The 16,026-nt window shown below is 36.4% G+C and overlaps 2 protein-coding genes across 2 annotated transcripts in view; one reads left to right on the top strand and one right to left on the bottom strand.

Moving 5' to 3' along the window:
* Positions 1-16,026, bottom strand: part of LOC125673125 (ATP-dependent RNA helicase DHX33-like) — a 31,801-nt gene that overhangs the window by 8,468 nt on the left and 7,307 nt on the right. The window contains exons 6-8 of the mRNA XM_056160665.1: positions 1,305-1,403; positions 891-976; positions 386-557 (exon numbers count right to left, since the gene is read on the bottom strand). Coding sequence (XP_056016640.1) covers positions 386-557; positions 891-976; positions 1,305-1,403 — 357 coding nt within the window. The remainder of the gene's footprint in view (positions 1-385; positions 558-890; positions 977-1,304; positions 1,404-16,026) is intronic.
* Positions 6,380-10,145, top strand: LOC130053423 (uncharacterized). The gene is made up of 2 exons (XM_056160664.1): positions 6,380-6,475; positions 6,583-10,145. Exons 1-2 carry the CDS (start codon positions 6,447-6,449, stop codon positions 8,588-8,590), a joined length of 2,037 nt encoding a protein of 678 aa, XP_056016639.1. The 5' UTR covers positions 6,380-6,446; the 3' UTR covers positions 8,591-10,145.

The raw sequence follows: 16,026 nt of genomic DNA, 5'->3' as shown, positions 1-16,026 counted from the left end.
ATACCTTCCTACAACCCTGAAAATTACATGGATATTATTCACAAATACATTTCAATACTGGCGGTCACAAAGATCTTACATTTCTGAAAATCACACAGGGACACTCACAAATGCATAGTAATATCAGTGGCCATATTCATCTTCTTATTCTGAAAAGTCATATATTGAAACTTTTCTAAACATACACACACACAGACAAAAAGAATTGATTTAAACAAACTAATAGATATAAGTATTCAAAGCTTACTGCCAAAATTCATAGATATATTTCAGATTGCACAACACCTAGAACAGACAGGTTGCACTGTACTTTCCTCCCTGAAATTTGTTTACATTCTTTCGTATTTGTTCTTTTTACATGAGAATTGTGTGTTTTGATACAAACCCTAGGAGTTGGTTTGAAGACTTTGAGTTGAGCATAGGAAGGGAGAGCTGCATACAAAGGGCAGACAATCAGGGGAGCCATGTTTTCTTCTGCTGACCGAGTTATGTCCCTTATGGTTCTCACGGCAGACTCTATCTCCTCCTGCCCAGTTAGAAACATCAGTATGTCCTTACTGGAACATGAAAAGAATAACAGTATTGTGGGTTAATTGTAGTAATCAACATGAAATAGCAATGCGCAAAATATTCTTCCCTTGAGCACTGATTATGGATTGCATTTCTTTGTTAAAAAAAATATTGACACTGCGAAAATTTTGTATGTGCACTTGAAAAATGTGCATCCTTGATTTGCTCAAAATTCTGATTATTTGAAGTACACAAAGAGAACTTATATATTAATCATTAAGAACTTACTTTGGGGTTCACGCTGACAGTATATATATATAAATCATTAAGAACTTCCTTTGGGGTTCACTCTGTATATATATTAATCATCAATAACTTACTTTGGGGGTTCCACTCTGTGGATTTGAAACAATGTGACTATGGAAGAGAACGTGTAGTCAGATTGAGGCTCTGGGGCATAGTATACCTAAATTGGAAGACAGGAGATTGCAAGAAAATTTTCTACACAATTATTGCATTCAAATGAATAATCAATATCATAATAAGTAAACACATTTCACATAACAAATTCAAATTATGTCATTAAATTTAAAAGATAACATTTTTCTCACATTGGCCATTATTGATGAAATAAATGGCTGGTTTATTTGTATCAGGTTTCTTTTCACAATAATAGGTTCTTACATTGAGTTGAAAAGGTCCATTGGGTGACATGATTTATACTGAGAATAACAAAGAAACGTCACAGGATACATACTGACAAAACATAGATATATATAAATATTGACTTTTACCTGTACAGGATATTGCCTTCCCTCCAGATATAACACCGGGGCAGCATTGAAGTATGCTGAAAAGTGATCTACGTCCATTGTGGCAGACATTACAAGTATCTGTAACAAAAACCACACGTTCATTTTCTAGCATTATAATTTCTATTGGATGGATTGAAAATAGAAAAATATACCGTAGATAAGTGGAATATCTAGTGAGACACTTTAGCGGTCATCCATTACAAAATTATGACTTGGAGCAGATATTTCTAACATTTTTGCAAATGACCTTAACTGACTGACATTAGTCTAAGGTTATACCATACTGTCTGGTCATAAACTAACTTTTTGCAAAACATGAACATCTACAAAGTTGTGACCCATAGTTATGTTTAAACTTTTTCTGACCACTCACCATAACACATTAACCAAACGACCTTGTTTCTGGGTGTTGACACACTATGTGGTCATGAACAAATTTTACAATATGTATGGCCCTTCTAGTACAAAATTGTGGCTTTGACAAACATTACTGTATGACCTTGATACAGGATCATGATACATTGTCTGTTCAAAAACCTGTGTTCCAAGTATAAGCTTGTAACATTTCTACATTGCAAAGGTTTGGTCAAAACAGATAGTCCCTGAAATGCTCTTCTTTCCCACTTGAACAGTGAGCGAACGGTGAACGCACACAGAGAGAACGGTGAACGCACTCAGAACAAATGCTGAACACAGTTTGATGAACGGTTGGTAAAGTAAAACGGTGAACGGTGAGCGAATGCAGAACACTATTGTAGCACAAACTCGAGTGCAATGTGAATGGTGAGTGCACGGTGAATGCAATACAAACTATTCATTCGGAATGTTTCGGATGTTTTCCCTTTGCTTGTACATGTACTTTTTTCATAATCAGGTAAGATATATACATTTAATCAATGGATAAATAATAAAATATACCAGAATCGGGAAACTGCATGTTCTACAGTTCTGAATATATTCAGTCGAAACAAAGCACAGTGCATTTTTGTAAAAGTACTAAAAGTATTAATTATTTCTCATGAAATGATCGCAAATTTCACATCAATTTACGCAGCAATCAGATACACAAACAAAAAGCAAATTTCACGTGTACATTGTGTACAGTATAACATATATATATGGAAAAGCAGGAAAAAATGCACCTTTTAGCTTTCAAACATCTATAGGTGGTTTCTACCAAAATTGCATTTTTTATTAAAAACATTAATTTTGTTTTTGAACTGTAAACATGTATGTGATAGAGAACAGAGCGTATAAGATGCCCCTGTGGTTAGAGTAGTATATATGAGTCCCCATGTCTTTCTGTCTATCTACTTGTCTGTCCATCTTCTGTCCTTCCACTCTTCTTTGTGTCTTGGTCACATGATGTTATAATGGATTGGCATTAGAAGGTCTTGTGTAACTCAACAGATAATGTGTCATGATCCTTAAACAAGGTCATTTTCCAAGGTCAAGGTCATTAATAATAAACATTAGCGATACAGTCCATGAAACGTTCTACTTTTATCATTTTCCTGTGCATTCACAATTCAGTTTTGTGTTCATCGTTCACCAACCGCTCGCGTTCACAAAGCATTCACCATTCACAAAGCGTTCAGTCTTTTGTCTTTGCGTTGTCATTCAGAACTCTAAAGTGAAAGGATCGATTTTGATAGAGAGGCAAACATGAAAAAAGAACTCATGCATAAGAGTGGAAGGAAACTTTCTTATTTTATCAGAAATTTGTACTAAGAAAGGTTTCTTCCACCCTTACACATGCGATTTGCAGCCCTTGATTTGAACACCCTTGGTAGTCTCCAGAGACAAGGGAAATTTCTTCCTCAGTAGTTGGTTTATTTCTTCTTTTGAATATAGGAATAATTAAGTCTTGATACACGTGTTTGATCACGTTTTATTTTTCAACAAGAGGCCCATGTGCAACATTGCTCACCTGAGTCACCTTGGCCCTGCGGTTGTTCAGCTGGTGTGACTTTTAAAAGATTTGTTCATCAATCTTTATTCCAATGAAATTTTTTTTACCACATATTGTGGCCTCAACCTAGCCTCAAAGGATCGCAGAGATGCCTCAACATCAATATGACTAACATGACCTTGCTGTTCTGGATAAGACAAAGATCTTAACAAAGAAATCTGTAAACAAAATATGAAAGCTCTGTCTTAAATACATGTACTTCAGAGGATATTGAATAGGTAATATTTTTACTAAAAGTAGGTCAAACTTCTACTTCAAGGTCAAAAGGTCAAACACCAAGGTATAACAAAAATGTGTCATAAAAAATCTATATACAAAATATGAAAGATCTACCTTAAATAGTTCAGGAGATATTGATTAGATCTGGGATTTTTTTTTTTTTTTAAAAGTAGATCAGGTTCACAAGAACAGACATGATTGTATCACAAGGTGTTGTTACAAAGAATCTATACACAAAATATGAAAGACCTATACCTTAAATAGTTCTGAAGACACATAAAATGTATGTTTTCTTAAGAGTAGGTCAAATTCCATGGTCAAAGGTCATAGTATGAAGTGAAAGAACTTGTCATAAAGAATCTATATACAAAACATGAAAGCCATATATCTAAAATAGTTCTGGATATATTTAATAGATTATTTTTTCTTAACAATACTTTTGAATGTCAAATTCCAAGTGCAAGGTCACAAGGTCAAGATATGAAATCAAAGGTCTCGCCATATAAGATATGAAAGATCTACCTTAAAAGTTCAAGCCATATTATATAGGTTAGATTTTTATCAAAATTAGGTCAAACTTCCAGGTCAAGGTCATAAGATTATACTCTATTGCATCACCTGAAAGGTCATGCTGTAAAGAAAGTATATCCCTAGCTTTAATAGTTCAAAAGATATTTTTGAAGTGTTTTCCTATATAGATTAGCTTAGAAAAATTTGATCCCCCATTATTGCCTTAACTCTAACCCCTGGGACCATGATTTGAACAACAGGCCCAAGGGCCACAATGCTCACCTGAGTTACCTTGGCCCATATTTAAAGATTTTCCTTCTATATTCACATGTAAATCTTTGATCCCTATTGTGGTCCCCACCTATTTCAGGGGGCCATGATTTTTACAAACTTGAATTTGCACTATGCCAGGAATCTTTCATTTAAATTTGTACTTTCCTGACCAAGTGGTTCCTGAGAAGAAAATTTTCAAAGATTTTACATATATATTTGCATGTAAAACTTTGATCCCCTATTGTGGCCCCAACCAACACCCAGGGATCATGTATCTGCACTAAGTCAGAAAGCTTTCATGTAAATTTCAGCTCTTCTGGTCCAGTGGTTCTTGAAAAGATTTTTAAATGACCCCACCCTATTTTTTTCTATCATTTTCCTTTTGAAGGGGGCATGGCCCTTCAATTGAACAAACTTTGATCCTCTTCACCCAAGGATGCTTTGTGCCAAGTTTGGTTGAAATTGGTCCAGTGGTTCTGGAAAAGATTTTTTTTTAAAGTTATTTATGTATTTTCACTATTATGCTCTTATCTATCCTTGGAAAGGGGCTTGCCCATTCATTTTAATAAATTTGAATTCCCGTTACCCAAGGATGCTTTGTGCTAAGTTTGGTTGAAATTTACCATGGAGATCTGGAGAAGATTTTAAAATTGTCAATGTATTTTCACTATTCCGCTATTATCTACCCCTGGAAATGGGCGTGGCCCTTCATTTGAAGAAACTTTGATCCCCTGTTGAGGGCCCCATCCTACCCCTGGGGGCCATGATTTTAACAAACTTGAATCAACCTGTCAGAAATACAATAGACGGACAAACGACGGACAACAGGTGATCAGAAAAGCTCACTTGAGCTTTTAGCTCAGGTGAGCTAGAAACTGGAATCTACTCTACCGGGTATATCAGGAAGCCATTATGTAAATTTCAACTTTCTGACCCAGTGATTCTTGATAAGAAGATTTTCCTGTATATCAGAATGTAAACTTTGATAACCTGTAGTACACCCACCCTAATCCTGGGGACCATGAATTTAATAAATATTTAAATCTGCACTTTGTCAGAAAGCATGTAAACTTGAATTTCTCTAGCCTAGTGATTCTTGAATAGATTTTTCAATGACCCCCACCTTATGTTTGCTGTTTCATGATTATCTTTGAAGGGGTCATGGCCCTTCATTTGAATTTTGTTTTATTGGGGGGGGGGGGGGTAATTAGAGAGTGATATTGATTGTGCAGAAATTACTACATGCTTCTACTGTTTTCATATCCCCCAAACTGTATTATTTTTAGTCATATCCCTTTAATTTTATTTCTTGATGTATGAGTTTTCATGTATTAATTGAAAGGTGACTTGATTATTTTATATATAGAAAAAGTGCTTGCTTTTAAGATTCTTAAAAATATGACACCAGAATATATGAACGTTTTTTGTTTTGTCAGCCAAGTTAGTTCCAGAACAACAAGAAGTAGCGACAGTGGCATTTTATATATTTACCAAAAGTTCGAACTGAATATTATAAACGGTCTTTTAAGGTCTCCTCCACAATTTTAATAAATCAGTTGCCTGAGTCTGTCAGAAGCTGTGGTTCGATTATATCTTTTAAATCAGCATATTTGTAGCATTATTACTCAGATAAGTGATATATAGATATGTTTATATTTATTTTTTCCCAGTGATATCATGTGTATATTTTATGTATATATTTTATATTATGTTATCTATTTTTCTATTCTCTCATTTATCTGTCTGTGAATATGTTTTATACAGGACCACAATGTAAACTAGTCATTTATACTAATGGTGTTATCCTGTCTAAATAAAGAATTTATCATTATTATTATATAATTTCACAGTTGATATAGAAAATCATAAACAATGTTAAAATCAATAAGAAATAAATCCCATTTAAAATATAAGAACATGATATAACTCCTTCTATTATAAATGTTCCAAACAGGATTAGGAAGTCAATTATCTTCAACAGTCTGATTAACCACCCCCTTCTTAGTCTCGTTTGACATGTGTAAGGAGAAGGGGGTGGTTTTAATCAGACAGTATGTTTAAGTTCACACAGGTCGTACACTGAAACAAAATGAAAGTAGATAAAGTGGGAATTCCACACCTGTAAATACCCACATCAATATTTAGCAATGGACTCTCCTAGTATAACACCCCAAATGTAAGTAACAAATGATATATAACCCAATAGGAATTTAAATTAACTCATTCTAACGAACTTATCTATTTCAGCATAAAAGTTTCTATTAATAATCTCTATTTTGTCAGTGAAACAGGTATACAGCATATGTCAGAGTCTGTGTTTGTGGGACTGTGTCATACTGTGGGGACCTCACAACTGGTGGCAATGAGAAGAGATGTGACAGACATTGATGAGATGGTGTGGAATAGAGTAACAAGAAGTAACCAGAACATGATGATGTTGAGTGGAAGTAGAAGAGAAGGATTCAGAATGAAGGGATCTGATATTGATATCATGTATTGGTTAAACATCCACCGAGTGATCTGGGACTTATCTCAGACCCAGTTTTACAATGTGCACAGACAATTCCTGATTCTCTCTGTCTCTTCTGAAAGTCCACCCGGATTTACTTTACTTCAATTACTGTCACCAAGAGCAGACAACAGAGTTATCTCAGCATTAGTCACAATGAATGGTGGACATTATATATCAAGTTCTAAATACAGAGAGATCACATGTTCTGATATAAGGACCAACTCTACAGTACATGGTCCATGTGGCAGTGGAACTAGAGATGGAATAGAATATGATGATGCCCACTGTTTTGTGTGTGACTTTTGGCCTCCGTCTGCCTCCTCTTGGATAGACAGATGTCACACATGGCCTCAGCCACAGGTTGTTAGGGACATAGTCAGAAGTGGATGTCACTTTGTAGCAACAGGACACAAATTAGGAAATCATGAAAGCAATGAATGGAGAATTTCATTTTCTCTGGCAGAACAAAAACTTGTGTACTCAATGAACCACTGTCAATTCTTAACTTACGGTTTGCTAAAATTGTTTTTAAAAGAAGTCATTAACAATGGATTACGTGATAATGAGAAATTACTGTGTTCCTATCACATGAAGACAGCAGTTTTCTGGACGATGCAACGAAACACAATACCTAACTGGTGTCCACAGAATATCCTGAAATGTTTCTGGTACTGCTTTAAGCTCATCCTTAAATGGGTGTATGAGGGAGTCTGTCCTAACTTCTTCATTCCAGAAAACAACATGTTTCTCAGTAATATCCATGGTGGAGCACAAAACAGATTATTTGTTCGACTGTTTGGCTTTTATGAAAAAGGCTTAGCATCCCTGCTACACAGTCCTTCCCTCGGGTCTTATATCATGAATGTGCTTTATAACCCCAGACTCAGTATTTGTACTGATGAACACACTTTGCTATCTGAAATCAAGTTTGATACAGAAATGTTCAGTGAAATAGAACAAAAATATGCATTAACCTCATCAGACCTCTGCCTCATCATGAAGTACCTAAACACAGTAGAACAGTTGACAGTCTCACCCCTGACACAGTATCAAGTTGTCATGTTACAGGAACTTACAGCCTCCCTCCTTCACAGTGCTGCTTTTACATTACAAAACATGTACAGCAACACCACTGAAAACAAGCTGATGTATATTGCTGACAGAATGTCCTGTCACATGTTGAAACTCGCAGCCAAGTTTGGGTGTATTTCTGAAGGGTTGTACATTGCAATGTATTATTACAAGACACTCAGATACACAGAAGCTTTGTCTGTGATAGAGATGACAAAGGTCAACTTAGCTCAGCCATATGTGATGTATAACTGGACAGTAGACACAGAGAGGTATACCGAGGCTGTAGGGGGACGGTCCTGGTCTACAAAGTTAAGACATGCTGTAGCATGGGATATCAAATTATACAACAGAATCATTTATATCAATGAATTAATGACAGAGCAGATGGTTTCCTTACAGAACCATCATATTTTGTTCATCCCACCCCTAGTTGTGTTACACATGCTGGAGTTCTTGTGTTACAGACATACTGACACAATGAGAGCACAAACAGCTCTTAATGATCTACAGGTCCTAGTTCACCATGATCAGGGGCTGTATGTAAATGTGATCTTAAGAGACATATCATGGCAGATCCTGGGTATCTGTCAACAGATCTCAGGGAACCTCCAGGCTGCTCTATACTCCTACCAACAATCACTCAGACAATATCCATGGCATAAAATACAAAGTGCTACACTAATGAGAATACATGAACTCGGATAAGTACAATATTGTAAATTTGAATAGTTCATGCTCGTTTAACTAATGAATTATTTATTGCCAGCAAACTCCATCAGTGAATTAAGGATGGAATCTTATCATATTTACTGGACGCATTGAAATGTGATATTTTGCATGTATATATTTGAAAACATGTACATTCTTTTCATTTATAACCATTCAGGTGTTGAGGTTCTTAATTTTGTGTCCAGATCAATTAAAAGTCATGGGTTTTTTTTTATTGCCAGGCTGTCCAGCACTCTCTGGCAAAAATAAGGGCTAATTTTAGGGCTAAAATTACCAAAATTTAGGGCTATAATCAGGATTTTCATAACTAAATTGGGGCAGTTTTAGACATTTAAATGGTCTTACTTTCGAAATTTTTGCAATTAAGAAACTCACAAAAATACTTTCCGTGCAGGAGGAGCGTCTTCCAGCTATTATTGGCTATAACATTAATAGTTACATCTTTGTCACAAAATCACAACCAATAAACAAGCTTGACACATGGATCCACTGGTCATATTTAGTTTGAATGCATTTTCAAAATTGCTAGAGTAGAAATATACTTTTAGAAAATAGGAATTGATGGAGAAATTAGGCTTTTTTAGGACTTCACCTTGAATTTAACATTTTTTAAAGGTATTTTAGGGCCACTGGGGTTTATTCCCACTTAGCCAACATTTTGAAAAATCCTATTCCCACATAGTCAACATTTTGATTTTTACACCTGAGTGATCAGCAAGCTATAGTCTGTTTTCACAGGTTGTCGATACATGATTTCTATTTCATTTGTGTCTCATTTATTATCATATCTTATAACATTTTAATATGCAACATTAATAAAATATTATTACTTTATACAAGCACTTTTTATTTCATATCATGTATTTTAGAGTTGAAATAGTATCTACCATAAATGTAATTCTAAATTGCATGATAAAACAAAATAACTAAATAAATATTTAATGTTTATCATTTGAAACTTGGTATTTTTTTAGGTACATTAACGTTAAGCTATAATTTAAAGTAAGATCCAGCAAAATAAAATTCATAAATAGAAGGAAAACAAACCAGCTCATTATTTAAAAAAGATAATTTTTAAAGTTATTTGATTATAGAAATCATAATATCATTAAATGAATTATTTAAAAAAAGGAAAGAATCTCAATATATTCTATCATTATACATGTATATATCCTACAAAATATTCTTATTGCCTTATTCTGGTTATATCTGAAAACAGACTATAGCCTACCTGTAATTAAATTCTTTTGTTCTCTACCTGCACCCAATTCCCACTTAGCCAACACAGAGTTACCTGTATTTTTTCAAAATGTTGGCTAAGTGGGAAGACACCGCCACTGGACAGCCTGTAATTGCATTACATATGTCGCTGTCCTAGAACGGACTAACTCTCATGGGCACACTCGACCCAGATCATCACATAGTAGCTAGGAGGAACAGCTTTTGTGGATTAAAACATATATCTCCCCTTTATAAAACACATGTTGTTTGTTCATAAATTTGATAAAAATAAATACATGGTAGTACTTTGTTTGAAATATGTATTTTGTTTGCCTCACGAACCAAACTCCTAGTTATGGGCAAATAGCTCTACTGCATTATGGGGATATCAGGAGAGAAGACAGCTAAGGGAGTAAACCCTGAAAGAAAATCTGGAGTGGGGCCCGTAAGGCGGGTTGACTGCATGGCATTTGACTGGCAAATATGTCACCATCTGGTAGCCCCTGCATCCTGGTCCATCCTCAGACATCTTGACTTTTGTCTTGCCACTGGATCTGGTGCATTAGGACGAGAGAGTGAGATTGATCCTGTGCAAGTCTCCCTCACTGTAATCCAAGTCACGCGCAAGTCATGACATCGCCATCCTGTCATCTTATTAAGTCCTCTTTGGCGATGGGGAAGCGACGAAGCAGTAGGTGAGGATACACTGGGAGCTCTAGTTGTGACCATGACCACAGGTGGCTCAGGACAAGTGGTCACTTTTCACTGAACCAAGGCAGCAGTGGAGCCCGGCAACCTCCTGATTGACCGAACAGTCCTCTTTAGGATCGCTCTGCTTGTAAGCTCCTAGCCTGAGGACAGGGCTAGAAAATGTGCCCTAAAATACCCTGTCTTGCCTCACTCTAGTCGGCATACAGCGGCTAGCAGGGATCCCTTTTTAGAGGTTGAAACACAAGAAAGAAGGCAAAGGAACATGTCTTGGAACATTAGAACGCTACTTAACAACACCAAATGGACTGCACTAGTGGCAAGGGAACTGGACTGCTACTCTACTATCTTAATGAAATGCGCTTTGCAGGGAAAGGCCAACTTACTGAGACTGGTGGTGGCTACACCAGCGCAGTCGTGAGAAGCGAGGTAGGAATAGGTTTCACCATCAAAAAACAAAGCATGTCCAGAAGCTCACAAGCATTCTTGAAGGTACAGCTCCTCCTCAGACACAAGACAAATACCACCCTGATCAGCAGTGTGCAAAACTAACTTTAAAGTCCTATAGACTTTCGGTCCATAGTCATTTTATTTCCTATAGACCACAACAAATTCCTATGGACCGAAATTTAACATGCAATATTCATTGTTATTAAAAAATAAATAATTGACACAAATTCGGTTTGGCAATTTGTTCATAGACTAATTTTATTCTTTTTCAATTTCGTGCACGTCAAGTTTTTCAATTAGAATTTCGTTTCGTTTTTCATTTTGCTCCAGCTCAGTTTCAATGTCTGATTCTTCATCTAAGTCACTTCTACTACGTTTCTTCATTTTCTCATGATTTTCTGCGATAAGCCTTGCTGGAACTTGTTGTACTGACAGCTTTCTGTTTGATTCAAGTGCGTGCACCTTCCACATATTTTTAAAACCATTCAAAATGGACATTCCAAATTTACACGAAAATGGCCTACATTGAAGTAAATATCAAATCAAATTGCCCCCCCCCCCCCCCGTTAAAAATGGAATAATCTGATTCAAATGATTTTTGTAATTACATTGTGGAACATTTTATTACAGCTAAAGGATGAACAGAAACATCAGCGTACTACATATAAACTGGTTCCGCTTCTCATATATGTTAAATAAGCAGCAGAGAACCAGTTATTTACTCAGAATTCCTGTAGACAAGTCGGTCTATAGCTATTTTGATCGTTATAGACCGACTCGATTTTCTATAGACATTGTCTATCGGTCCATGGTTAATTTCGCACACTGGATCAGTGCTTACACTCCAACAGTGATGAACCCTGAGGAAACCAAAGACAGGGTTTATGAGGAGCTCGACTCTTTTGTGTCATGTGTTCTACAGTCTGATAAACTCATCATTCTCGGTGATTTTAACGCACACATTGGAACCGACCACCAAGCATGAATTAGAGTATTCAGAAAACATGGAGTGGGCAAATGCAACACCACCTGACCTTCACCACCATGTTCCGTCTGCCAAGCCGCAACAGGATCTGATCAATTTCGCCGTTGTGTTTGCAAACATATATAAAGTACGTCTTCAATTTCCTCCCGAAAATGAACTACTAGAAGGAGAGTAAGCAAAAAATCAACACAAGTACCCCAAAAATAAACCCATTTACTTATTACTTTTTCCAGCAAACCCTCAAATTAATATAAAGTATAACAAAAGTCTAGAATTTTTCACTACATGTATGTTATTTTATTCCTCGACGTTTAGTTGCACATTCCTCTTGTATGTACGTTTTAACAGTTACAAAGTTTTGGTAAACCTATATTAACAATTGCCACCGAAATAGGTGATGTCACTGTTTTAGGAGCACAAGGTAACATGTTTTTGTTACGAAAATATATTCAATTAACGTACTGATAGAGTTGGAATTTTTGGATGAAAATAAAGGAATTTAATTACTTTAAAGGTAGGTGTATTGTTTATTTATTTAATCCAAGTGAGAAAATTGCAGTTTATCACTAAGGTCACAGAAACTGGTCAGTCGACGATATATATTTGAAATTAACGACACTCAAACTGAATATGCAAGTAGCGAAACAGACACGTCCTACGGTCCATTTCATTTTCAGTTTGAATGAATTTTAAAAAAGAGCAATGAATCAATGATTAGTTAAGTTGAATAATCAACATTCCAAGACCATATAATTTTTGCATCTTTTTTTTTGATTTCTGAAGTTGAAAAAAACACACCATTTATTTGTGTATAATCCAAATCTAGCTAATCATAAGTAAAATGAAAGTTTTGATTTACTCAATAATTTGTTTTTGTATATTGGCAGAAAAAAATGTAAGTTCCGATTTAGTAATATAATTTTTACACATGGGAACAAAATTCAATTGAATTCGACACTGAACTACTTCTGTTTACTGTGAAAATGTTCTTTTGAATCAGTTAAAATCCAGCCAACTGTGACCCCATTTGACACTGCATGCTTTCAGTAGATTTTTCAAGGGAGCATGCATACGGTGTCCTCCTCCACAATATGTGCTGGCAAATCATTCAACAACATTGGAACAGTACAAATCAGTTACACAACATTTCTTTTTGAAGTGATTGTAGAGCGAAGTGTCGCGATTGAATGAAGTTGATAGGACATTGGTCTGATAATGCAGAGGCATTCACAACGTCATGTAGCCTGGCAATATGGTATATATGAGACTAATAGAATCCTTCATTAGTAAGAGTGTGGGATAGGGAAATTCCACCGAGGGGACAAGATTCGCAGTCTAGGACGAGGCTTTGCCGAGTCGACAGCGAATCTTGTTACAGAGGTGGAATTTCCCTATCCCACATGAGTAAATCATGAAGGATTATTTTTCTCACATTTTACCTACAGTTTAGGGCATAAATTTAGGAGCTTTGAGACAATTCTAAATTATTGAAATCCTCAATTGAACTTCGATGCAAAAACTAATTAGATAGGCAGAAAGAGCATAACCGAAAATGGTTTACACAGTAAGTGTAAACTAAAAAACCCAAGGTTGTCCACCAGAAAGCTATACTACATTAAAATTTAAAGATAACAATGCAAAATATTTTTACTTCATTGTGTAACGTAAATAATCACCATGTAACGTAAATCATAGAAAATATATGACATCACAATCAAATGACGTCACAGCAGTGTGAGACTATAAGACTCTCTTATGAGTAGCCATGAAATATAAGGTGATTCCACCCGAGGGTTGCAAAAAAAGCTGTGAAACCCGAGGCTTTGCCGAGGGTTTTACCGCTTTTTTGCAACCCCGAGGGTGGAATCACCTTAATATTTCATGGCAACTCATAAGAGTATTTTTCTCTCATATTTCTAGAGTTTTCCGTTTTCCTTGTGCCTAGCGACGCCATTTTGAGAATTTTCCAATTAATTAATTTTTCGCTGTACATTAAAAATAACACCAGAATCGAATTCTACGACCTTCATTTTGGCAACTACGTTGCAGACAAAAAATCGGCCGACGAGTGTATAAGTGAATTGTATTAGAGTTATTCCTCTTTGAATAAATCAATAATCAGGGTGATGCGTGACGTAACTCGACAGTCCATCAGCGCGAAACATTTTGACAGACCTAATCAGAATATGAGACAGACCTAATCAGAATATGAATCCACAACTGCACGGTTTTTTCTTAGAGGAGCATTGATATTGATATTAATTGAACAGTTATTTAATGACGAGTGTGTGAAGAGAAATTCCAAGTGGTTTTTGTTGGTGAATATGGGCATGGCTAGACTTTCGTTTTCCACGCGTGCAAGGACTCGAGTCTCATGGACATTGAAGGCACTTATTTCACCTGAGACACATCGGGACAGTAGACGGTGGCAGAATGAATGTGGAGGTAGGCCTAGAACTAGTAGATCGTGTGGGCTGGGTTTCTGTGAACTGGCATAATGTACCGGATGACATAGGTGTATGAGGAATTTGTGACTGTTGTTGAGTGTGCAGTAATTGTTCAAGGAATGTGTAATTTTGTGTCTGGTCACATACACCTGGACGTTATCAGGGACATTACAATCTGTCATTTTTTTGTACAAGAGCTTTGCAGACGCTAGTGTTTATCAATCGAGGCGAGGTAAGTTGCAAGCTAGTTGTGTATTGATTATGACGTCACGGGATATGTAAGATAAACGTCACATGATATGAAAGATAGAAATATCTTACATACCTTTCTTTCATAGAATATCTGTATCTTACATACGTAGATATGAGAGAAAGAAAAATCTCCCATGGCTGTCTCACATGGGTTAAGTCGATCTCACACTGGTGATAATGTGAGAAAACAATATCCCTTTTAGTTGGGCATCAGGGAAACAGCAAGATATTACATACGTCTCTCACACATCTGTAACAGATTTTAGATGGCAGCAAGTTGTTGGCACTGATGGTCAGCTAGTATGCACATTCAAGAAGAGGCCCATATTGCTCACCTAAAACTCCTCGACCCATATTTAAAGATTTTCCCCTACGTATTCACATGTAAAACTTTAATCCCTATTGTGACCCCAACCTACCCCCCGTGGTTCTTGACTTTCACAAAAATGAATCTACACTATGTCAGGAAGTTTTCATGTATTTGTACTTTCCTGGCTCAGGGGTTGTTGAGAAGAAGATTTTTATAGAATTTCCCAAAACATTTGTATGAAAAACTTAGATCCCCTAATGTGGCCCCACCCAACCTGAAAGCCATGAAAACTTGAATCTGCAAAAAGTCAGAAAGCTTTCATGTAAATTTGCACTTTCCTGGTCCAGTGGTTCTTGAGAAGATTTTCAAAGATTTTACCTATACATTCGCATGTAAATCTTTTATCCCCTATTGTGGCTCAGCATTCTTCCAGAGGTCATGGTTTTAACAAACTTGTATCTGCACTGTGTCAGAAAGCTTTTTTGTAAATTTCAGCCCTCCTGGCCCAGTGTTTCTTGAGAAGATTTTTAAATGACCCCACCCTATTTTTGCATTTTTGTGAGTATCTCTCCTTTTAAGGGGGCATGGCCCTTCACTTGAACTAAGGCTATGATGTCCCTATGTTGGTCCATCATTTACACACAGGCGACACCAATATCGAATGCAATGGCTGTTTGCACATGCACCTAATCGGTTTCATTTGGCCCACTGAAGATGTGTGTTGTTAACTGATGAGTCTCACTTCACGCGCTTTACAGGTCAGACAGACGACGTGTCTATCGACGTCATGGTGAGCAATATGCTGATGCTTGCGTAATGGAAAGCGACATATTCTGGGAAGGGTCTGTTATGGTATGGGCAGGGATATCTCAAGGTATGAAAACACCTCTCGTGGTTATCCATGGCAATCTTAAAGCAGTAACATATGAGATGATATGTCCTTTCTCTTATCCATCAACGTAACCTTACATTACAGCAGGACAACGCGAGGCCCCATGTTGCTAGGATTTGTCGTGAACTTTTTGGCTCAAAACAATGT

Source organism: Ostrea edulis, chromosome 3 (genome assembly GCF_947568905.1).
Source record: "Ostrea edulis chromosome 3, xbOstEdul1.1, whole genome shotgun sequence".
Classification (NCBI taxonomy): Eukaryota; Metazoa; Mollusca; class Bivalvia; order Ostreida; family Ostreidae; genus Ostrea; species Ostrea edulis.
The sequence above is the reverse complement of the archived record's forward strand: the minus strand, read 5'-3'. Positions and strand labels throughout refer to the sequence as shown.